The sequence below is a fragment of the Haliotis cracherodii genome, unplaced genomic scaffold, assembly GCF_022045235.1.
Source record: "Haliotis cracherodii isolate W230 unplaced genomic scaffold, xgHalCrac1.p SCAF_16, whole genome shotgun sequence".
Taxonomy (NCBI): domain Eukaryota; kingdom Metazoa; phylum Mollusca; class Gastropoda; order Lepetellida; family Haliotidae; genus Haliotis; species Haliotis cracherodii.
The window spans coordinates 7,103,438-7,130,188 of NW_027266271.1; the positions used below are offsets into that span (position 1 = coordinate 7,103,438).

The window sequence follows — 26,751 nt, forward strand, 5'->3', positions numbered from 1 at the left end:
GGTCTTCAGCAACCCATGCTTGTCGTAAGAGGTTGCAGGTTGATGCATGTCATTGTACCCAAATTCATGGGACGTTCATGCACAGTTTTACCTTTATTTACGAAAATGGGGCTCCAGGGCACCCCCTATAATTAATTTCAGGTGTCCTTAAAAGAAATGGGAGGGTCTTGTAAAGTTCTAAAATGATGTAGGGTACTGTGCTGTAAGATTTGATTATTGCCTTAATTACAGGGCCTTTATATTTCTTGTCAAGAATTTGGTACAATGTATATTACTGTGCATCCAGAGGGATGCACTATTTTTATCCCCTGCCACGAATGTCTTTCTGTTCGTCCATGTTAACTGAACTCAAAAACCATGAGAGATATCTTTATCACTAGACCTATCTATGTCAAGTTTGGTGAACTGGTGCCTTTGGAAAGTTTATTTTAGGAAAATATATTTTTCAAGGTTCCATAGCAATGATTTTGGCTTGAAAACAGTACAGTATTTCTTTACCAAACTTGGCACAAAGATAGGTCTTGTGGTGAACTGGCCCCTTTTTTATAGTTTGGGATTTTTTAAGAATGTTTTCTTGGTAAGAACCTGGACTGGAGTATATCTGGGAAACTGTTTGCACATTTTTCAAAAAGATCTAGGTAGGGTTTTCTGAGAACCGTTACTATAATAATAATTACCTAATTGAGATGTATAACATTTGACAAAGGAACTTGGACAAGGTGTACAGTGAAATATTGTGAAAACACAATTTACAAGTGGCACCTGAACCAGCCAATTTCATGCTGTGGGTCCAGTGAACATATTCAGAGGAGCTGATGCCTTGCACACAACCGGCCATGTCAAATTGGCGGTGACATGAGTATCTCATGCTTGTTTTTTTCTGCATCAATTCTTCACATTTGTACATACTGGACGCACATTTCTGCGTCATGTAAAGCCCTCATTGTATCAATCACTGGATTGTCTGGTTCAATATTGTTGGGTACAGCATTAAAAAAGGTTGGGGGAGGGGTAGATTAATATGTAATCTCTGAAATGAACATATTTTACAGGAAAAAAACAGGTGTGCCCTAGATTCAGGTGCCTTTGAAGACATCGACCCCAGGACTTTCAGACATTGAATATTATTGGATTTTGGCATTTAGTCTTCCTCATTTAGCAGATTAACCACAATGTTTGAATAGGAAAAATATTTCGACACATTTGGTATGACTTCACTCATATCAAGGGCGCACGGGTGGCCCAGTCGTCTTAGGCGCCGTGATTTGCTGTGGAGAGTTGCGTCTCTTGGTCACGCCAGAAACCTATGATTGTGGTTTTGAATCCCAGTTCACCCTGATTATGTTTCTAGGTTTGTCAGCACCATACCCGTGTTCATGGGTTTCACCTAAGTGGTAAACGTCCGAGACCTGCATCACTTCGGGCTTTCCTCCCACATTAAGCTGACACGTCGCGATGTAACTTTGATACAGTTAAAAGCGGTGTTGAACAAAACCCAACTCACTCACTCTCTCATAACACCATCAAGGGTTGGCCATGGTTAAATAAGACACAGTTGATTGTACAGAGCTGCATCCCTTGATTGTGCCCCCTTTCTTATGCCAGGATCATGTGATTATTGGTTCAGAGCCCCAATTCAGATTGATGATGATTCAATACAGCGATAGAAACTGTTTTAGTCCACTAGTCTTTTAGAATGATAACATGTAGCAAAACCCATTAAAATCTCAAATTTCTGCTTGTCCTTATGATACGTTAACTATTGGGAAGTTTGGCAAGGACTACGGGGCTAGTGCCGATCTCTAACGCTGCAATATGAAATTTTTAAATATTGGACTAATAAAGACAATGATCAAGTGACGAGCATTAGAAGAACTCTACCTTTCACTATGTCCATAGCATGTTCATAGGTTTGGGACCCGTGAAGGTCTGGGTTAGAATAGGTCTACAGCAACCCATGCTTGTCGTAAAAGTCAACTAATAGAATCAGGTGGTCAGGCTAGGTGACTTGGTTGGCGCATGTCATCGAATCTCAATTGTGTACATTGATGCTCATGACATCAATCACTGGATTGTGTGGTCAAGACATTATTTACAGACTGCTGTCATGTAGCTGGAATATTGCGGAGTGTGGCATTAAACAACAAACTAACAAATCATCGGTATGGTATAGTTGTTAACCAGCCTGTGCAGATCTGGTTAAAAGTTGATACCTACTAGAACAGGCGACTAAGGGCTTCGGTTGTAAGCCTCACTCATTTGGTTAATGCACGTCATCATATTCCAATAACGTAGATTGATGCTAATTTCAATCACTGGATGGTCTGTCTATTTTAATTATTATGGTTTCGCCATCCTAAAGCTGGAATAGTTGTCAACCCTTCTAACTTTTCATATATCCTGAATTTCAACATAGCTTTTTCTACAAATATACAACTGAACCCAATGTTGGGTAACTGAGTTTGAGACACCTCTGATATTTGCTGATAATTTACTGAATCACTGAATCACTGTTTCTGCAGATGGTTGCAAACACTGAGACATACGATACAAAAGCTGGGGAAGTGTAGTCAAGTAACTGTAACATGTCCTTACCAACTGATTTCAGTTTCTGTATATGAAACAAAAAAAAAAGTACGTTCAGAAGTTTATACCTGATTCGGCTAAAAAGAATGGCCATTTCATTCGGTGAGCCTTTTTGCAGGTGTGTAGTAAAGGTCTGACATTTTGTCATATTTCTTGCAGATTTTGCTTGACATACAATTCCATGGGTGACCCAGTGCATCTCACATTCGAGGTAGATTTCATGGCTTATATTTCTATTGAAAGGGTACAGGGTGTCAAAAAATCAGCTTTGTGTCCTTGACCACACATCATTATCACCAATTCTTGTTTTATGTGTTATTCATGGCACTGACATCAGAGATTTAAAATTTTACTTATTGAGGCAGGTCAATGTTTCAACTTTCATATAAAAAAATTGGACCAAGGTGCAACCTTTTTCTGTCTGATGCAACCAGCTGTTCATGTCAACATGCACCCAGTGCAACTGAAATCAATTTAAATAATCAAGTGCTGGATGTCATCATGCCAAACATGATAAAATTAAAAAGGGTTAGATTTATATGCATGTTAAATGCAAGAGATTTAGCTTCGTTACATCATTGCTGTTCACCCAGATCAATGTTACCTGAGAAACAATGTTCTGAGGGACATGATTTGATTTTCTTAGGTTGATGTGGGTCTACTTTGTGTCAGCATTGTTTCGCACAAACACATAATTTATGTTTTATTAGATCGTCATGACTCTGCTATTAATGAATCCTCAATACATGACTCCTCTTTCCACATTAATCCTATTTCTGCTTCTCTGATGCAAGAGCAGCTGGAGGCAGAATCTAGATCTGTGCTGGAACATGCTAGTTTAAATTTTCCTTCTTTCTGTGGCTTTATTTCCCTGTAATAGGCCTGTCATTGAACGAGAGTGTGCACTTTTTGGAGAGTGCCTGTGTTTACCTGGGACATAACAGGTTGGCCCAATGCCAGAGGAGTGCAGGAATGTGATGGTAGAGTTATTCTTCCCAGGAAATATCTTGTAGGTAGAGAAACACAAGTATCGTCATTGGCAGTTTTGTTTAACACTTTATGACTGACCTGAAGAAAAAACAAGGTGGCAACAGGTGTTGGCAACTATTGGAATAATAATTTGGTCTCATGGCATTACAAAGCTGAAGAAGAGACATATAGTTTCCATCTAATTTTTTGTTCTGGATGCTACATCTATATTGTCATCTCAAGTGAAGGTTGCTTTTTATAGCCTCTATGCCACTGGTAATTTTGCTGTTGAAACTAAAAATGGTTTGGGTTGTGACAGAAGAGCAGATGCCATATAATTATGTTTTGAGTGCTTTTTAGGTACCACTCTGAACATTGTCAGTAGTTACCAGGGAATTTGTAAAGACAAGAGGTGGTGATTCCTTGCTCGTGCCCAACTTCAGTATCTCATGCATGTCTGTATAGGTGACTTCGGTGCTTAAACATCCCAGATAGGGCAGTACTGATGGGCGACTCCACAGTTGTCAGTTGGGCCTCTTTTGTTTATATTTTTGTGTGACATTCCACCTTCCTGTTGTAGATTGATACTCATGTCATCTGTTACCTGCCTTTCCGTACCTGACCTATTAATGCCTACAGTATTTAGCCTGCTTGATTTTGCTGACAGTGACCCATGTCAGAACTGTTGTGCATTATTTGGATACTCAGTTATAATTAGGAATTTATGAAACATAGATTATCTTATGGACATTATGAATGTGTAATGAAGTTTTTCGTTGGCTATGGAAGTTGTGAATTTTGGGAATAGTATCTGTCAAGAATTATATATTATCTTTCATTGTGAAGTGACTGAAACTAGGCAATGGGTTTTGAATAACATTAGGGACAGAATCTGTAATTTCAAGTTGAGTTAAAAAAAAATGTGGAATATGTTGGTCGTGAGCCATTTTGCTTTTCATTGCCAGAACCAACTAAATCATGTTAATGTTCAGGTATACCACATGGCATGAAATATGTTTGATGTCATACAGAAGGGGACATCTCTCATTGTAATCAATTAAAACATGTATTTACCCGTAAGTGGAAAAGCTAAAGCAAAACTTCTCATTATTGACTACACTTATTTTGGTATCTTTGCTTATAAGTAATATCCACATCCATGTTGGCAAGGAAATAATATGCACATTTTTTGGTGAATCAAGGTTTTTCTTTTATCCCTTATGAGCAAATATTTTCGTCCTCCAAAGTGGTCTTAACATTTCTTGTGATCTTATGCTGAAGGTTTGTGACATCTGTCAGTGAGCTGTTTAATTTATGATGTTCTTGCAATTACAGTTTGTCCTTACAGTTTATCATCCCTTGTCATTTTTCTGAAAAACTAGGTCACTGTGAACCATGATCTTGACCATTGTCACCTGGATTGTCTATGTACTTGAAGTCAAGTACATGTGTAATGATTTGTTGATGTGTATCGCTGTTGTGATGCATGTCTGATGCTATACTACCACGAATGCTGTCTATCCCAATACACATACTGCAGCTGAAATACCCGGGATCACAAAAGATGTTTTCATTACAAAAAAATAGGAAACATGAGAACACCTGTAATCATAGTTGTAATGAAATTATACTCTTCAACCCTAACCAAACTTAACCAACTGTGAAATTCCACCGAATTATGAATATATATATATATAATCATATATAAATCATGACTTGTGCATGTTGTGACAAAACACAGCCGTTTTGTTGTGTGGGTGTATTGCCATGACCTATCTTCCATGATTGAGATTGGTTTCAACATGTTCATGTTTCTGTCTTCAGTTGAATCATGTTGCGATTCTGAGAATCGAAGATGTGTTCTGTACTGAGAGTACTCTTCCTGACATTGCGTAATATATACCGGTATGTATCACCCAATGCTTGGGTTAAATTGGAGTGTCTCTCGGGGTTGTCTTGTGAACCATGAGTCGGCAGATATTTGTTACTTCAAATGTAGCAGCACTTAACATAGTGAAGAACAGTGATAAGAAAACTTACATCCATGACTGACATTCATTGGCAAGATTTGTTATTACATATTCTGGATTAATATTGCCAGCTGAATATGCATTACCCAAAGCAGTTGAGGAAAAAACAAAACAATTGCTTTTACTGGGTAAAAAATCAGTAACCAATGGCAGAATGGAATTCTCATAAACCGTTGTACTCATGATCAAGGTTAAGAAATGAATCTGCCCTAATGGCCATAATCCAGGGATTTACATTCAGCATTAGGTTTTTAAAGCTTTGTGAAACAGTTACTTACAACCTACCTGAAGTTGCAACCTGAAGAATTTATTAACATTAAAATGATTTTTAAGATACAATGTTTACTGAATCTTACTTATTATTTTGAAATCCATGCAGTCAGAATGCCAGTTATTTCCTTTGGCCTAATGTTATGATGTATATTTGAATGTGTCCTTCATATGTGGGTCACAACCTGTACAAGGTGATATGTATGAATACCATGTCTTGCTAATTCATTACTTTCACCAAGATGACAGCTGAGAGGGTTGACCCTTTCAAACTTACAGGGAGAAACTATCATTGCCTCTGACCTGTTGTCAGCCTAAAAACTGTCCCCTTGCAGTCCTCCTTGATTCATTGTTGGGAGTACCTTTTTGAAAATACATACTTTCCCATATGATTGTTAAGCAGTGATTTGTATTTATCATAATTCAGTGTTGTTTGTTGATAATTGAATCCTGTTATACAATGGTTTATGGAGATTTGAGCATATGTCTTTTGAATATTGATTGTAAATTGTTTTCATAATCTTCTAAAATCTTAATCTGGTGAAATGGCTGAAGGGATATATGCTGGAGGCTGTATGAGCAGGAAATGGCACAATAGCTACCTAATTCCTCTAGTTGCGAACAGTACGCTCATGAGGTAATCTCCCTTGACTACTGAGGCCAGCTAGATTAGTTGAGCTGACCAGCTCTCCAGATGGCGTCTTGATTCAGCCCACCAGCACTGTTTACAGTTTCATTACAGCACATGGGCAGTGACTTGAGATGAGATTGGTCAGTAGTAGTATTGATGAGCTGGCGTGTTACTCAACTACTGATGCTTGATATTAGGATAGCACTGGTTGCATGTGTATGATTACTCAAAGCTCCTTTTGTGCTGCTGCTGCTTGTTGCTGCTGCTGCTTGCTGCCTGTTGACCACATTGAGTCTGTGTTTTGTACCCACACCAGGATGACTTGCTGACATATCTAAGGTCAGTAAGAGATGGAACAAGGTTTTGCCAGCAGTTAACTCTGGGAATGGAATGTTGATGGTTTTAAAATCATTTCACAGTGCATACAATGTTTCAGCCCCATATCTTTTCCTTGATCTCTGAAATTTGATAAATGATTCAGGGTTGTGAATCACCTGCAAAATGAAAGGATATCAAATTGTGAAATAAAGTACTGTATTATAACACACCCCTAGTTTTGGGATAAATATTTATTGCGACCCCACTGTGTTGTTACACAAGTATATGTTGGTGAACCTTCTAATCATGAAATTTGGACTACAAAAACAAAGTTGCACTATTTGTTGGTGGATATTTTACACATCCTGTCATTTCTGAGCGCTGTTGCATCAACATGGAAGATGGCAGACTGGTATCGTCCAGAGTAAAAGATCTGATTTTATTGAGATTGCTTGTCAGATAACTGGATTATTTGCTGAATGAGCATTAAGCATGCTTAGCAACATTCACATGTTCATTATATTTTGTATTTCTCACAGAACAGCAAAACCTAAAACTAAGATTCTGCAGAATATTATAATGTCATTTGAATGAAAAGAAGCTTCGTCTTGCTATTATGTGCATATTTTGATTGTGATCTTGTACCATGTGGTTAATTCCTTGTTGAAAAATGATATGTTCTGTTGAAATTAAATTGATCTTGGAGCGTAACTCACAGAAACTTATTAATAAATAATTTTCCCCTTGTAACAGCAATGTTACATAATACCTTTGAATCATGACTTCACCATGCCAATGTAACTTACCTTGCAGTGTATAATAAATGACGTGCTAGAGTTGGTTGTTTAGTATCTGTTTCTGAAAAGGGATTACACATACATTATTAACCCCCCTCTCTCTCAGAGGTAAGTAGAAGTGAAGCAGAATAAAATTCAACGTTCATGCAAACAAATACACTTCAGTTTTGAATTCTGTTGAAAATTTTCTGTTCTGTGATATCATCCACTGTCATTTTATGCAAAGCGAAAGGACTGAAAATGAGCTGAAAGATAGGAACATTGTAAATGGCACCATTTTTTACACATTACTAATCGTCATTCATGATATCATTTACAATATGTTTAGAAATCCAAGTTTTGGGTATATTTACTTTTATCTCTTTTATCAAATCACCAATGATTATACTAAAACATTGCTGATAACCCTAGAATTGTTAGGAATGTTTTTTAAAATATACTGAACAACAAAAGTTTGCAACAGATAAAAGACTCCTGTAAGTGTTCAAATGGTTTAATTTGCCATACTGACTTCAGAAAATGTGTGATTTCATAAAAAAACATGAACATGTCAAAATGTCAATTACGAATCACTTGCATGTGTGTCCACCTCTGGTTGCGATGCAAGCAACACATCTTCGTCTTCTGGGATGGACCAGGCGTTGCACAAAGTCCTGTGGGATAACTGTCCATATCTGTTGGAGCATGTTCTGAAGTTCCTGGAGTGTCTGTGGAACACGTGGTTGACATTGTGGCATTCACATTGTTTTGTTGAAGAGAATACTGAACAAGTCTAGCAATATGAGGCCAGGCACTGTCATGTTGAAAGATAATGCCTGGGAAATGACAATGCTAAAACGGTAGAACAGGGCTGATGATCTCGTCGCGGTAGCGCTGTCCATTGAGATTTCCCTCTACCACTATCAAACGTGTCCTCTGTCTTGCTGTAATCCCAACCCATACCATAACGCTGCCACCCCCGAACCAATCTTTCTTTCATGACACAATAATTGACGTAACGTTCACCTCGACGTCGGTACACTCGAATCCGTCCATCACTGTGGCTTAGGTGAAAACGAGAATCGCCAGAGAATAGAACTTGTCCCCACTGCATGTCCGTCCAGCATAGACGCTGTCTGCACCACTGTGGACGTGCTTGGTGGTGGTTTCCTGTTAAAATGGGACGTCTGGCGGGTCTTCTGGCGACAATCGCTGCACATCTGACACAATGACGTATTGTTTGTGAAGATATTCATTGAAGGCCAGAGATGCTTCTTGCAGTCACTGTTGCTGGCTGGAATCAATTTTGTAGGTGTGTTGTTCGAATCCAGTTGTCTTGTTGATTATTGGTTACACATGGCCTGCCACTCCGAGGATGGTCTCTGACTGCATTCGCCTGTTGCCAACGTTGCCATAAACACCAAATGGTCTTTCTGGGGATGTTAAATTGTCTTGCAACAACACGTTGACTCAATCCTGCTTCAAGCATACCAATGGCTCGCAGACACTCATTTTCGGAAAGATGTGGCATTTCGTTATGTTGAAAAATTGCGTAATTTTGTTGTTTTTCTGAGTGGTTGTCAGGACGATCCCAGAATCAATGAAACTCCCTCGTTAATCCAACGTACTGTTGTCAGTGAACACTGGGCCGGAATTCATCACGGTGGTAGGAAGCCCCTCGTGCATGTGGCAAGTGGAAAGACAGGTGTACGTTGCAGAGATTTGATCCTAAAGCCTTACGTTCTTCCTCACGTCAACGTTCATGGCGGGCAGTTCCAGCAGGACAATGCTCAACCGCACATTGCAGGTGTTTGTCAGGACTTCTTACAGCACAACAACATCCAGATATTACCTTGGCCAGCCCGGTCACCAGATTTGTCCCCGATTGAGCATCTGTGGGACGTGTTTGATCAACGCATTTGCAGAAGGAATCCACCGACCCAAACACTTCCGGCGCTTCTTGATGCACTTCAACATGAATGGCAGCAAATCCAACAGCGTGTTATTAATAACTTGATTGCATCTATTGGTTGTCGGTGTCAAGCGGTGATTGATGCACGTGGTGAGCACAACCGATACTGACATTTACTGTACCACTGTGACATTAACTGTATCGTGTACGTGTGTCTGTCTAGGTGACACGATTAATGTTTTGAACATTGTGTACATTGATCTTCAAACAGTGTTTCAATTATGGTTTCTGTGTCCTAAACAAACTCATTATATTACATTTTGAAAGTCGGTGTCAAAATTTCTTTTTTTGAAGAGTATATTACATATGTAAACCATGCCCAAGTACCCTGTTGGTCGAATCTTGTTCAACTATCCTGACAATTCTGTAACAAAGGAGTTTTTGCATCAGATCAGATAAAGAGAAATAATTATATTATAATCGACAAATACATGTCCAATATTGAAAATATTTTTCTTTTGAAATCTTTGGGTATTTGATGACATACAATTGATGCGAAACTGATGCATGTCTTGTCCAATCAAAATGCACCATAAAATTATTTAACTTTTTGGTTGTTGAAGGCATTGTTTACATGGTAAAAGCAGCCATTTTATGTTGTCAAAAAAAGCGCCAAATCCTGCTTTACACATCTAGAATTTTCATACAATGAAAGAAAATTAGGTGACATATGTTTTAATCATAGTACCAATCCAGCATTTAAAATTGGCACTAGTCCTGTAGACCTTGGCAAACTGCCCAATAGTTAAGGTATCATAAGGACTAGTAGAAATTTGCCATTATAAAGGGTTTTGCTCTGTTATCATCAATATAAGGACTAGCAGAATGAAAATGTTAGTTTCTGCCACTGCAGTGGTGTCTTTCTCTGACATTGATATAAAATAAAATGGTGTCAGTGTTTTTGTAGTTCATTACATTTGATTATATGGCTGGTGCTCCATTAATGGTGCAACATTTGTCAAATTAGACTTGCACAATCAGGAGGTTGGCATCTCAGAAATAATTTGTTAGATAGGGCCATCCATTTCGCTATTACTTCCTGTTTTGTGAAGTACGATTTCATCATTTCCTTTTGTTGAGTTTTATACCTAACATATACAGTATCAATATTTTTTTTGGAATAATTTGGTTCCTCCTCGTGAACAAAACATCCTGAAAATGTGTTGTCCTTTTCCTAATCATATTCTCACTTGTGCTAAGCATAGCAGAGATAGTCCCCCCTTTTTTAAGCCTCAGTTCATCTCCTGGTGACCAATATGCTTCCATCTTCCTGAGGCAAGGGTGTTAACTGACTATTAAGTCCAGTTCCCATGCTTGCTGAACTGGGCTTGAACCAGAGTCTATGCATAGTCCCAATCAAAATTGTGTAATGAACCAGAAAACAACATGAGTGCGGCGTTAAACAACAAATAAATATAACAAACACATTTTAACGTGCAGACTTCGGTTGACAGCAGGATCTGCAAATTATGCGTATCGTTAACTGGGCGTCGACAGTTGACAATAGGTATATTTCCACACACACTGTTAGAGCCATGGTTTCAAGACCTGTGGATAGCTGTGGACTCTGTCGCAATCTTCCTGAGAATAGATGATGCTATGTTACTATTTTAGCTGACAAAACACCATTTGAATTTAGAGTGGAACTGAGACTTTGTAATTTCCAAATTAGTCTAGACCCCATTGTTCCTGATATCCGCTTTCGAGATGATTGCCCTGAGGAATGTCAACAAAGGTTCTTCAAAGTTCACTTTTTATGTATTTATTCATGATTTTGTTTATTTGGATAAACAGGATTTAAGTGATTAGTATTGTTCATCAACGAGAAAAATGCCTTTAATGTGATGTCCTCATGATTGATTAATATGATTACTCAACTCTTTGCCTTGTAAAGATCCATGGGAGGATTAGAGGTGCATGCTTCAGTTGGTTATCCCTCAGCTATGTCTTGATGGTTTTGTTTTAAGACAGTGTTTGATGTCAACAGTGATAAGTCAGTGCCAATCTAGTCAACCTTACCAAGGACCGGTGTTATGAATTATATTGGGGTTATGATTCAGATGTTGTTCTACGTAGGGTGAAACTAGGAGGTAAACCTCATGTGGATTCTGGTTTTTAAAAGGTCTCAACCTCTCATGTTATTGTCCTTGAGTTGTCAGCTGATATTTGCTGTCATGGTGCTGACCATGTTGGCTCTCACAATGCGGACCATGATGCCATCTGTAATATTGCTGGCCTTGAGTTCCATTGATGGCTATAATCGTCCTTCGGTATATGATAACTTGATAAACTGAAATAACTGGACCAACATTTCCAAGCATATTATATTAGGAGATAGCACAGCTGTGTTTTAAGCCTGAAGTAACACTAAACCTGTTAAAAAGTAGGTTCCTGTTTGTGCCTTGAATCTTGCAGAAATTGATGAAAACTGTACTTATCGACAATTTCTTCTATGATTCTATGATATGTCTTACTGATGACCTTGATGCAGGCCTTCTTGATGCAGGCCTTCTTGATGCTGATCTTGATGCAGGCCTTCTTGATGCTGACCTTGATGCAGGCTGACCTTGATGCTGGCCTTCTTGAAGCTGACCTTCTTGATGCTGACCTTCTTGATGCTGACCTTCTTGATGCAGGCCTTCTTGATGCAGGCCTTCTTGATGCTGATCTTGATGCAGACTGATCTTGATGCTGATCTTGATGCAGGCCTTCTTGATGCTGACCTTGATGCAGGCCTTCTTGATGCTGATCTTGATGCAGGCTGATCTTGATGCTGGCCTTCTTGATGCTGGCCTTCTTGATGCTGGCCTTCTTGATGCTGGCCTTATTGATGCAGGCCTTCTTGATGCTGACCTTGATGCAGGCTGACCTTGATGCTGGCCTTCTTGATGATGATCTTCTTGATGATGACCTTCTTGATGCAGGCCTTCTTGATGCAGGCCTTCTTGATGCTGGCCTTCTTGATGCTGATCTTGATGCAGGCCTTCTTGATGCTGATCTTGATGCAGGCCTTCTTGATGCTGATCTTGATGCAGGCCTTCTTGATGCTGATCTTGATGCAGGCCTTCTTGATGCTGATCTTGATGCAGGCCTTCTTGATGCTGACCTTGATGCAGGCTGACCTTGATGCAGGCTGACCTTGATGCTGACCTTCTTGATGCTGACCTTGATGTAGGCTGTCTTCATGCTGACCTTGATGCAGGCCTTGTTGATGCTGACCTTGATGTAGGCTGTCTTCATGCTTACCTCGATGCAGGCCTTGTTGATGCTGACTTTGATGCAGGCCAACTTGATACTGGCCTTGATGCAGACCATCTTGATGCAGGCCACCTTGATACTGACCTTGATGCAGGCCACCTTGATACTGACCTTGATGCAGGCCACCTTGATACTGACCTTGATGCAGGCCATCTTGATACTGACCTTGATGCAGGCCTTCTAAATGCAGGCCACCTTGATACTGCCCTTGATGCAGGCTGTCTTCATGCTGACCTTGAGTTGATGCAGGCTGTCTTCATGCTGACCCGGATACATTACCTGGGCCTGTTTCTAAAGATGTTTCTGATCAGGAATCCGAAGCCCTGGAACCCAGCAATCCCAAGTTCATATCTCGGAATTTTCTCAGCTCCCTTGAGGGAACTGCCTTGATTGGTCTGTGAGTGTGGTGAGTCGTGGATCACCCATAATCATTGTATATGATCAACATTTTCAAATTCAGCCGTAAGCATGGAAAGATTGAGCTTAATACATGCAGACGTGTACTGTACATCTTTTGAAGTTTGGCTCAGTTTTCCGCCACCCTTATATGTCATTTTATCTTGGCACTTGCCATCAAGTGTGGAGGTTAACATGAGTGGGACATCTTCCCTAGACCTGGGTGATTGTTTGGTTTATGCTTTAACTCAAGCACAAAAGGCCAGCTGTATAAAAAGAAATTCCTAGGTATTCACTGGCACTCATCATTATGTTACCAGTTTTGACATCTAATGTTACCTCACTTACCAGCAGTTCAACCGAACAAGTCAATGTCTTTTGAATAGCAATCAATCTATATATTTTTTCAAGCAAAAACTGTCAGACATAAATCGTAAATGTTTCTGATCCAAGTTCTGGTTTTGAACGGGAACACATTTTTACCTTTGGAAAACAGATGGCAATTTTGTTAAACCTGATCTTTAAATCTTTCTTCACCTGGAACATGTGGAAAGAGTAACCAATGCTTACTAAGACCTGGCAGGTTGTGCCATGTATGACCCAAGACACAATTATCCAAAATACTTTTAGTATAAAATAACCTCTTAGTTTGAAAATTATTAGTATGAAATGTATTGGATTGAAAGGTTTAAGTAAACAACATTAATAAGCATATTTCTATTTGTACCTGACACCATTTTGTACCAATAACATCATACACATCACAATTCTGCCAGTCTACCAAAAGAGCCTGTATGCTGGAGTACACTTCCTGAGCTGCAGAGCAAGTTTGAGAAATAATTTTTGTACGTTTTTAGGCAGTTTATCAGAATCCCCATACCCATACCTCACAACCATTCATCGCCATTAGAATTACCATGCAATCAAAAGCTATCATTCAACAATCTAATGGCAAGCATGTATTTCTAGTTTTGGACAAAGAAAACAATCAGATAATTCTTAATTTGCATATCAATTACCTGAAATAGATCTAATGAAATCGTGTCAAGATCGTTTTTATGTATTGATATAATTATGATTATGATAATCTGTTCCACTTATCAGAATTTATGCATTGAAAATGATGTACGCTCTTTCCCACATCGTTGCATGGCATAAAGTGTCGGCCATTGTTCCTCAAATGACCGTCCCTTGGGCACCCCAGAAACCTATGATTGTGGAAAAATCCTGGTTGCCCCAATTATGTTTCTAGGTTTGTCAGTGCCATACCTGTGCTCGTGGGTTTCACCACCCACATCTTGATTCGTGTATTTGTCTGGTTGATTTCCATCTCAAGTTTGATTCAAATAAAATTCTCCCTTTACTAAGGCTGTTGATATGTTTGTATTTGACCCTTACTATTTTTGTTACAGGTGGAAAATAAAGAAGTGTCGGTCGCAACCTCAGCTGCCCTCATGACGTCCGACCGGGGAAACAGCGGGGGAGCTGAGTTACCACAACTGAACACACCGGTCAGTACCTCTTTACTTCACACCAGTAAATGATTCATCAGTTTGCATGTGGATGGTCACCAGGGTTTCTAAAATCACACATTTTGCTGGTGATGTGACAATGTGAAGGCAACTGTTTGGTATATTAATGAATGACGCCCTTGCTCATGGTAAATTGTGCTGATGTTTGGTATTTTGCTCATTAGCCATGCGCAGTGTTGTCAACGTTCACAGCATGCATCATTTTAGTATTGCTAATATGCTGTTACAATGTAGAAAGCAGCTTCACAGCTTTACTCCCTCACTTGTAAGTGTTGTATTAACCTTGAAGTAAACATTATTGTTAGGTCCCTAAATGCCACACACAGCAATATTCAAGCTCTATGGCAGTGGCCTGAAAAATGATCGAGTCTGGACCAGACAATCCAGTGATTGACATGAGCATAGAGCCAGGCAATTGGGATACATTGACATCTATCAACTAAGTCAGCGAGTCTGACCACCAGATCCTGTTAGTCACCTCTTTCGACAAGCATAGTCGCCTTTTATGGCAAGTATGGGTTGCTGAAGACCTATTCTATCCCAGATCTTCACAGGTCGAATGCTTCAATGGGGACCACCTGTCAGTTGACCTGGTATCACCAGTTGTCATTCTACCTGTGTTGTGCAGATTGATGTATACACCATGAATCACTTGACACTCTCCAAGCTGTCCATGTGCAGCTGATGTTTCACGCACACACTGAAGTGCAATGCCCTATTTACTTGACTCTAGAAATATAGCATGAAAGTCTGACTGGCACAGTTTGGGCGATTGTTGTCCATGCTGTCAACTATTCTTTGCATGGCCCTTTCTCTTATTACTTTAGAGGTCACGGTTGGCCCATTATCTTATATTCACATTGTGTCCTTTGGGTGTGCTTGAAACCTGTTGACTGGTTTTGCATCCATCCCACAGTCACTATAGTAATGATTGTAAGTTTGTCAGCACCAGACCCATGCTCTTGGTAAATGTCTAACACTAGCATGCAGTGTTGTAAACAAAAACGTTTCATAGTTGCGTTAAGCTTAACTTACTGTCACAAATTAGTTCCGTCTTGAAAAAACTTGTCTATTGATAAATGAGGTGTAAGATCAATAATCTCACTCATCCACCACCTTTATTGGCTCATTTTTTTTTGGAGATTTTTGGAAATTATGACAGATCCAAGGATATTTTGTGCCTTGGAAGAATGGGTCTACAAATAGGGAGATAGAAAAAGTTTTATGTTTTCAATATCATGAGTATTGCATTTTAAGCTGATGGATAGAAATGTATTTGTTTAAAGAGAGCCTTGAGACACTTGAATTTGTTTGGTTGGTTTGTTATTTAACGCCACACTCAGAAATATTCCAGCTATATGACGGCGATCTGGAAATAATCGAGTCTGGACCAGACAATGCAGTGATTGATATCATGATCATCGATCCGCGCAATTGGGATCAATGACCTGCATGAACCAAGGCAGCGAGCCTGACCACCCGATCATGCTAGTCTCCTTTCACGACAAGCATTGGTTGATGAAGACCTATTCTACCCTGGAATCTTCACAGGTCTTGAGACACATAAAAGAAGTTCAGGTGTCCATTTTGGAATCAAAGCATGCCAACAAGAATAATACTTCTGGTCCATCTTTGAAATCTTTTTTTTTTTTTATTGATATTGATAATGCCCTGTTCAATTTCTGAATCACTGGCTTATTTTGTGCATAATACATGATACTGTACGTTTCTTGTGTCCAAGTTACTGCTGTGTAGCTTCCTGAATTTTGTCTTTACTCCATGAAGGTGTGATTTTTGTTCTGTGCCATATTTGCACACCAATGCAAGAATTTTGAATCCTATGTGACTTTAAGGTAGGTGTTGAGAAAATGTAGATTCTCAGGTATTAAAATATTGTGAAAAATCTCTATTTGAAAACCTGTGTTCATGGTGTTTTCTTTTCGGTGTGTAAAAGCAGTTGTGAATGGTAATTGTCATCAAATAAATTACAGCTGCCACAATAGTTGAATGTAGTGTAAAATAAAATTAATAACAGTTCCCAATCGGATTTGAATCAAATTGAGTTTGGGAGAATGTCACTGTCCAGGGTAACTTTGTTTTCAGTTTGGTCCATTATTTCTCATTGAAAGTTAAAAAATTTGGCAAAACATACATGTGTGAAGAAATTCGACCAATCATATTATGACCTCCACTCCCATCACAAATTGGATATAATTCTCTCTGAAATATCACAACTTCCGAGTGTATTTCATTTGAATTTTTGGTATCTTTGTTGGTTAAACTTCTCAGGTCATTGATGATTCAGAAAAGTCATGTGACATATTGAGGTCCTATTTTTTAAAAAAGGCAATAAACAGTTCAGTTGTCGTTTACATTGTTGATCTTTTGATCTTTACAGATAGCCACTTGTTCAAGTATTATTTGTGCCAATTATCAGACATATTGTTTGGGGACCTTCTTTGCTCTCACCTCCATGTTGAAAATATCCAAGCACCCCATTTTGATGTGTTAATGATCTTCCTGAAGGAAACGGTGGTGCTCAAGTAACAATATTTTCTCAAAGGGAGGTAAGTTACCACTGATGAACAGGGCAGGGCAAAAACATCCCATCCAGGTTAATTAATTAGCATGTAACAATGCTGTGTGAGCATCACTGGTTTGGGTAATTTAACCTGTTTATTGCCATCTTTTTCTTGATGCAGGTTGACTGCTAGCTTTATGCTCAGATCAGGCAGAATTTTTTAAAAGTCTTTAATCATGCCTTTTTTGTTTCCTGTATTTTAAGATGTTTGTTTTATAGATGTTGTTTTTAGGTGTATTGAAATCATTCTGATTGACAAGTTTTGGCTTGATTGAAATGTTTTCGGGGCGTTCGGGTAGCCTAGTGGTGAAAGCATTCGCTTGTCATGCCGAAGACACGCATTTATTCTCGACGTAGGTACAATATGTGAAGCCCATTTCTGGTGTCTCCCCATTGTGATATTGCTGGAATATTGCTAAAGCGGCGTAACCATACTCACTCACTCACTGATTGAAATGTTAAAAAATAGACAATCTTGGTTTTCTTGGATTCATTTTCTCTGTAACAAAGTATTGTTTTTGTCGTTATTGATTTGGTTTTCACAAACTTTACAGTTGAGTGAAGAAAATATTACGGAAGACAGTATTTGTCTTGCAATGTTAACCTGACAGTGATAGTATTTCAGTTTGGAAATTTGAGAGGTTAGTTCTATGCTTTAGAATAGCTAAAACTTTTGAAATGTTGCTCATGCTGTCAACCACTGACATTTCTGGTCCATGATTGATTTACAGAATGGAAATGTTGAAACTTTAATCATGAATCAATCATTTGCTGTCTTTGCCAACAAATGCCATATTTGTTTGGGGTCTTTTTTCTTCTCTTTGTACCCTGACCGTAAAGGGTGAGAGTTCATAGTTATAACAAAGGAATTCAATCTGTCCTTTCAAGGACATTTGGGGGCACTGGGGGCCCAGGTGGCCCAGTCGTCTAAGGCGCCGCAATTAGCTGTGCAGTGTTGCGTCCCTTGGGCACGCCAGAAACCTATGATTGTGGGTTCGAATCCCGGTTCGACTTGATTATGTTTCTAGGTTTGTCAGCACCATACCCGTGCCTCTGGGTTTCACTGAAGTGGTAAAAATCTGAGGCCTGCATCACTTCGGGCTTTCCTCCCACATTAAGTTGATATGCCTTGATGTAACTGGAATACTGTTAAAAGTGGCGTTAAACCCAACTAATTCACTCCAAAGACATTGTTGTGTGTGACCTTTTACTTGAAAATTACTGCATTACTGCATTCTTTTCAATATTGAACACTTTTCATACCAATTATGAATAGGAGAGGTGCAGTGTGAAGTTAAATTTCAATGTTTGGATTTTCTGAAAAAGTACAGCTTTTTTATATATATTTTATTAAAACAGTGACCCCTACCTTTCTAAGAGTTAGACATTTGCTGAAACCAGGGGACACCCAGATACTGTCTACTGTTCATGAGGAATTCAACTTGTCAGTGTGACTTTATGTATTCACAATATGTGACATTTTCACATTTTATTTATTCACTGTTCATTCTTCTAGTCAGTTTAAAGAATTACCCTTTTTTCTGTTCTTTCAACAGACATGTTTAAAAACAAACAAAACATTTTAAGCTGAAAATAGTACATCAGTTTCACTTGCTTCAAAATCAACAAATAGCAATTGTCTTTTCATTATCTTAGTTCTTACGGCCATATTCTTATCAGTTTAACACAGTTTTAAAAATGAAAATCCACTAAAATTGGACGCATAGCCTGCTTTCATTTCTTTGAGGCCATGACAAGCGAGTGACGGGGATACGAGATCGTATAAAGAAAAATTACAGCTGATTGGGCCTCTTGATGTAAGGGAGATAATTCTCATTCCCGGAAATGATTATACCAGCAAATCAAATCATGTTACACTGCCATTGTCAGTTCATTTGGAACTTATCACTAAACCTATCGTTACTAATGCTAACAGAAAACTTTTGACATTATGATTGATGATAAATGATTGATGAATTCCAATTGTTAAGTCGGGTTTACTTCCAAATTTGACATTGCAACTTTGTGCTGAATTGAAGTCAATAGGCAAAGGTAAGATGGAAAAAACATTTTAGGTTTTGGATATCATGTTGTGCCCTTTTGGCGTGGTGATATTTATATAATTTTTTTAAATTTTTGTGTGCAAAAATCCCCATGGCCGCGTTCTGAAATGTGCAACCAATAACTTGAAAACTGCTGTATGTATTCTGTTCAAATTTTCATGCTGATAGAAGGGGTGCAGTACAAAATGTGTATTTTCTGAAAATTTATTTACTTCAACATTTGTGAGACCTATAACTTAAATACTACTTCAGGGATTCTTTCCAATAGGATAGTTGCAGTGCAAAGTTTGATTTCGATATTCAGATTTTCTTAGATATATTGCTTTTCTCATGTTTTGAACTCAGCCCTTCTCACTTTTTGTCTTGATAATTACAAATGCCATATTTGTCAGCATGACCCAAATACTTTAATGGTTTAATTTCTTGTCTTAATGTTGTAGAGGCACATTTAGGTATTTGTCGTAAGAGGCAACCATAATGGAAGGTCAGGCTGGCTGACTTGGTTGATGCATGTCATCGATCCCAAATGTGGATCATTGATCATGTCATCAATCACTGGATTGTCTGGTCCAGACTTGACTGCCGTCATATAGCTGGAATATTGCCGAGTGCGTTGTTAAACAACAAACCAATCAACCAACCACATTTAGATATAATTTGGTATTTTTTTCCTGCAAATGTAAATTAGGTATGAGTTGGTTTCCTAAGTTTTTAGGTGGATATTTATTTGTTTGACCAGCAGTTGTGCCAGTCTTGCCTTGACAGTATGAGAGCCTTTTCTGTATTATGGAGAATCAGTGGTTACGACTTGTGCAGAGCTGCTGTTTGGAAATGCATGTTGTTGTTTTTCATGTATTTTCAGAGACAGAAACAGACTATATTAATATTTGAAGTCTTTGATAGGCATTTACAACTTGGTAGAACATGAATACATGACACTGTTTTATGGATAACTTCTTTGTAGTCATCCATTGAATAGTTAATATAGCTTTGGACTATAGTTTGATATGTTGTTGAGAGTGAAACAGATTTTAACACTATGCATTGCCTTGCAGTAGCATTGTATGACAACACCCCTGACTTATCGAAAATAAGGACTTTCAGTAGATTCCCATATTTCACACAAAATAATTCATTTTCTCTAATCAGGCGCCTGGAAAAGAAATCTGTGCAGATCTTTTTCCATACGACCTCATTCCTTAAATTCCTATATTCAATAGTGCCTCTATTCCATGGCCAAACCCCAGATTGGAAGGAACCTGGTGTAAATGTGGACAGAGTTAGCTCCCTTTGACCAGGGATCGCTGCAGTTGCCACATTTTGGCAGACCTCAGTAATGTGATGCAGTGGTTACTATTTAGGGCATGTAGGAAAAGTAACAGTGGGTTTGGGGACATGATGCTATCAAGTTATTTCAAGCTCTGCAAAGTATTGAACACGTTCTTCATCTGCTATCGATCATTTGCATTATACAAACAAACTCATAATTGATACAAACAAACTCATTATTGTCCCTTGAAATACTTGTAATTCCATTCAACAAACACCCATGTAAAACTTGCAAGATTGGGCTTTAGTATTCAGCCCATACAGGTGCAAGTCCCAGTATGCAATGAACCATGTTGATTGGTGCTAATAAGTAAGTTGTATAATAATTACAAAACAAGCGTGAATTGTTTTAGTGTTTTGAAATTTTACACAATGATTCTTCTTTTGCCGTTTTTGCCTCTTTTCAAACCCTAATATTGATCTACAATGAGAGATGTCCACGTATATCTCGATGTCAACATGGTCAATACTGTATCGATACCAATTTATGAATATCAATACTACACCTAATTCACTGACCTGGAAAATTACCATGGTTAAGATGGACAAGAAATATTTTTTTTTACATTTAACAGATCATTCAAGTTCATATCAAGCATTACATTGATTAAACCAGAATATGTTAAGTTTGTTATTAATTGATATACTTTTGCTAAACTTTCCAGTCAATGACACCCCTGTCTACAATGTGTGATTGTGTCAGGGACACAAGATCACATGAGCTGGAACACAGGTGTGGCTACATAGTATCCTTGACATGTGAGAGAGATGTGATAACCCAGTTGATGCGCCCCTATCTTCTCGCTCATATTCATTCACACGTTTATACATTCTAGTTGTCAGTCATGGGATATTCCTGGATGGAGTGTATTTATTCCTCCCTTCTGTTTTGTCTCTACAATTTGTTTGTTTGTTGAATGGCTTATATTGATGCTATAATATCCCATGTACTTGCACTTGAGGACTGCTTCTGTGGTCTAGTAGTATAGCATCTGCAGGGAGAGCAGATAGTAATGTGTTCAATCTCTGGCCGCATCATACCAAAAGACGTTAAAAGATGGTTTCTGTTGTTACCCAGTCTGGTTCTCAGAATTTTGGGGTTAAAACAAGGACTGGTCGGCTCGGAGTCTGTATACTGTGTCTGAGTGGGGTATTCATGTGACACTGTGGCATGGTATCTCAGTGGGCTAGCGCTGAAAAATCAGCATTAGTCCAGACTAGTACAAGTGGCCACACACACACGTGCATACACGTCGGTTTATAAGTGAAATAATCTTGAACGTGACGTTGAACCCCATTTCATCTCGCCAGCACTCGACCTGACAAACTCGTGTCATCCTGGACAGAGTTGCTCATAGCAATCCACATTTAGATTGCTGCTGAAGAAAATTTGGATTTGTTAAAGATTTCGTGTGATCGTTGCTGTCTGAATTAATGCTGATCTGCCTGCTCAGAAGCCTTGTTTCATTGCTGTACAGAGATTGGGACAAATGAAACTTCATATACCAGCACACATGTTTTCTTGCCAATAATGTTTATGTATATTTGTGCTGGGAAGGTACACAAACTGTGGGATCTGATACATGTGATGATATGTTGGTTTATATGTATTCAATATGTATGGCGATACTTGCTTGTCATGTGCTCTTATTTGTGGTGCATAGGCTTAGCAGAAGCACTAGAAGGGACGTAACTCAGTTCCAACTGTGAAGATAATATTTGATATACAGTCGAGTGTTGTGCCAGTGTCAATTATGGCACAGTGGATGAAATTATTTTACATTTACACTTCTAATTAGTGTTTGTTTATTGTAACAGTTATTAAAGTAAACATTTGATTTAAGAATATATACTTTTTACTTAGTGTGTGACAGTGATCAATACTTATTTCAGGAAGTAATAAATCACGATGCATAGTTGTATTGTCCCACCTCTAATGTACATGCATATATTTTTATCTCCTGCCACAAAGTTTTCTTCGAAACTACTGAAGTTAGTTTATCTAAGAGATATTTATCTTTTTGTGTGTATTTATTTCACATTTAATCATTTTTTCTGAGGACATAAAGTAGCTCAAGTACCTATCTCTTCTTAAGGATTAATGGGATTCTTTTTTATAGTTTGTTTGCTACTATATGAACAAACAAAATTTTAATGTGCCCCATGGTGGGGCGGGGGATAACGCTGTTTTCTTGTTAGATCCTGGATTTATTCTCTCATTTGATACAATTTGGGATGTCAATCCTTGCTTCAGTAATGTTTTCAATGTCACCTAAAACCTTGGTCTCTAATGTTTCAGAAGGATGATGGCAACATGCAAAATGATTTTGATTGGCTTTGATAAAAAAAATCTGTGATTAAATTGGAATATCCATTCTTCAGTTTGTAGTGATCAACACTGCGCTGAGTAAGAGTCTTCATTCGATACCTGTTCTTTACATTTTACTTGCATATTACACAAAGAAATAACTGCCTCTCCATGATTGATGAGGAACTGAGATGAGAATATGTGATAGATATTCCCGTGATTACCTAAATATAGTCTGTCAGGACAGCTCATAAATTTGTAGTGCAACCATTTACTGATCAGCACAGCCGAAGGTTCCCCTCCAATGACAAACTGCTGTCTTCCTCTGCAGCCCCTCCCTTCATTTTTCCTCCACCATCCTTCTCTCCCCATCCTCTAACTAATCCTTCTCCCCCTCCCCATGACTGAGGGTATTGATCTCAGTAATGTGGAGTGCTACGTAGGCGGTTCAAGCAGATGCTAGTCTAATGATAATACCCTGCTTTATGTTAATGCAAGACATGTCAGAGTTGCCTCCCTTATGGCACTCCAGCCATCTTCATGTTCTGACAGTAGCTTGACTAAATCTAGTGAAGGATTCTTTTACAAAAAATACCTGATATGGTACTGTTTATAGATGTGTTTATTTTATTTTAATGTTACTTCATCAAAACACTTCACCAAAACTATCTTCTGTCATTGATGCCAATGTTCCTTTCATGGATAAAATAACCTGTGAGCATCCGGTTTAGAATAGGGCTTCAGCAACCTATGCTTGTCCAAACTGGTGACTGTGCTTGTGATAAGAGGGGATTATGCTTGTCTTAAGAGGTGACTAATGGGATTGGGTGGTCAGGCATGCTGATTTGGTGTCTAAAGTACTCACGGAAATGGAAAAAAACTGTTTTTCTCAATTTAAAAATCGACACAAAGTGTTACGTCGCTGTAAATACGAAATGACAAAACAACTCGAAAAGTACTAGTCTGGAGTTGCTAGTTTGATCTCAGTGAACAATACAAAATGTACTTTACAGGAGGTAATTTGTCGTCACTTTCAACATTCAAAAATAAAACTAAGTCCAAATTGACATGGCAGAAACAGACTATAGGCATTATGCACCTGTTCTCACCTGTCGTCAAGGTGTCATAGGTCATGGACATTAACCTTGATCTGCTTACACCTGGTTATGCCCTGTTTCACAATAGTCTGTTTTATTCACATTTTTACACACTTTTACTTGTAAAAAGGCATAAAACCCTTCGATACGCTGTATTTTTGCCAAGGCCCAATTAGTACTAATTGAGTTGTTTGAATATTAACATATTTTGTATATTAACTGCATTTATTTAAGATCTGAGGTCGAAAATAACTTGATTATTTACAGACCAACATCATACAGCTGGAATATTGCCGTTGAGGCGTTAATCAACAAACATCATGGATAATATACTAATTTGTCATCTGTCATCTGAATATTTCTCAATTTTGTTTCATAGTTGAACAGGAAGAATGGAAATCATTACAAATTTCTTTGCAGACTTTGTTCACTTATTTATTCCAGCTAGATTTTAATATGACAAGGACACAAGATTTTGCTGTAGAGCTATGTAATAACAGGAAAAAAATCATTCATTCAATAGTATTGAAAGGATTTTTTTTCTAATGACCTAATTGCTGCCTGACAGGTTGTCATGCTTCAATGTGAAGCAAATGGACAACTATGTTGCACAAATCACATTATGCCAATATAATGATGAGCTTCCCCCAAATAGCCAAGGCATTGAGATTGGTTCAATGCTGGTTCAAAGAGTTCTGGTCAACTTTAGTAGGACAGATATTTTTAAAACTCCAGTAAATATTGATTTTTACAGGTATTCTAAATTGCTTCCTCATCCCACACGTAATGGAAAAGGGTTTGCTCTCTAATTCACAGATATGAGATCAAGTTTCTTTGCTCACCCAATGTCAGCTTGTGAATTCTGCTAATTTTCTTTTAAACGAGAAACATGACTATAGTTTTGATTGTAATATTGCAGTTAATTGTAAGGGTGTATTTCTCCATGCTAATAATAGACCCTATTGATTCTTGCTGCAAATGATACAAAGGCCAGATTTATAATGTCAAAGTACTGATGAGATGAACATCCATGGATTATGTCTCAATTGAACCACTGTCGCGGTAACACAATTTGGTCGCTGTTGGCGGCCGTTGCTACGTCAGACTTGGCCATTGCCTGCCTGGTGCTGGCAATGATGGCTATTTCTGCCACGGATTCATTTGGTGTTAATTTCTGCCACCCACCTTCCTGACACTGAGGATTTCCATAGCAACCAGCTCATTGTCTCCTTGGTGTTGGCCGCTGTTTGTCTAGTGGTCAGTGAGACTGCCTCCTCTGGACTAGCCAGTGGCTATTATAATCTCAGGCTTGTTATTATTGCGGACAGTGGCCTTATCTTTATATAGGGCAGTGTACATGATTCCCATGACACAGGCAAGCATGGAGTGGGTGCTGGTTTCTTGTGTACCGGGATTGCTATTACGTCAGTAGTCAGCTGACAACAATCTATGAATGAAGCTGCCTCACTTGATGATACACTTTGGATCGTGTCTGTGTGTGTGTTTGGTATAGATTTCTCTATTGTTTTGATTTCTGTTAGATTGGAATCAGCATCTGACAGACATGTTTTGAAATGAACCATGAATGACGGATTGGACAGGTGAAGAAACAGGCAGGCGAGATGTAGGTTAGCCTAGCAGGTTAACAACAGGCTGTGGGCAAGGGACTGTCCTCATCTTGTGTCACATTGTGTAATACAGTGTCACTGGTCGGAGCCACGCCGCCACCACCACATGACATCTTCATCTATTATCTAGAAGCAGCAGCTGGCCAAGAACAGCCAGTAAGACAGGCACAGTGGCTCAGTGTGTGGGTAGATGAACCATGGATGCTAATGATGTAGCCACAGTGTATTAGGTAGGGACACAGAAACACTGCTGCTTCATAGTGAAGCAGCGACCACCTCCTCCCTCCCTCCCTCTCTCTCTTCGTCTGTCATAGTGAAGGAAGTCCTCGCTTGTTGGTCATAGCCAGGAGGCAGAGCCAGGCAGCTAGCCAGCCAGCCAACTCGGGAGCATTGTGAGCATGGCTGACACAGTGTAAGGAGACTGCCGAGCCTCCTGTATGCTATTGCTGTGACCTAACTCGGTGTCCACTGGATCAGGCACACGAAGGACAGGCACACGGACACACCTGGCCCCACAGACGCCTGCAAGTAAATCTGAATCAGGGAAGCAGCTAAGCATGCATGGGAAGGGGATTGGAGAGACTTGCTCCACTCAGTGGGTCTTGTATTGTGATGTGAAGTGAACCATATGTTAGCCCGGTGGTGTCGCACCAGTAGAGTTGTAGCCACATTCCTGTGTAGTTTGGTGCCAACAGGGTCTATACATGCTTCCCGGAGATGTATATTACTATTCGGCAAATTCCTGTGTGCTCTGTGTCAAGAGAGGCCAGTCCACCAAGAGGGTATGTCACAAGTTTACCTTTGACCTTTGCCATTGTCCAAACATGCCTCTTACTTTCCATACTGTCACATACATTTATAAAATTAGCATTCCAAGGACTATTTCAACCTGTATTATGTGTATATTGTTTTGAATTCTTTGTGATGTGTCAACTCTTTTATTCTAAACGTTCTCTGGACATAATTTCTGGCCTGACAATTATGTTGATATGAGAGGTTTTAATGCA

General features: G+C 38.9%; 1 protein-coding gene across 5 annotated transcripts in view; it reads left to right on the forward strand.

Annotated features, from left to right (window-relative positions):
- Window positions 1-26,751, forward strand: part of LOC139463778 (la-related protein 4-like) — a 53,895-nt gene that overhangs the window by 2,517 nt on the left and 24,627 nt on the right. For 2 of the 5 annotated variants that reach the window (XM_071245070.1, XM_071245073.1), the window contains exon 1: window positions 25,938-26,526. In XM_071245070.1, the coding sequence (XP_071101171.1) occupies window positions 26,449-26,526 (78 nt within the window). In that variant the 5' untranslated portion in view covers window positions 25,938-26,448. Of the gene's footprint in view, window positions 1-14,618; window positions 14,718-25,937; window positions 26,527-26,751 lie in introns of those variants that run through there. The other 3 variants (XM_071245068.1, XM_071245069.1, XM_071245074.1) reach the window with 2 other exon arrangements.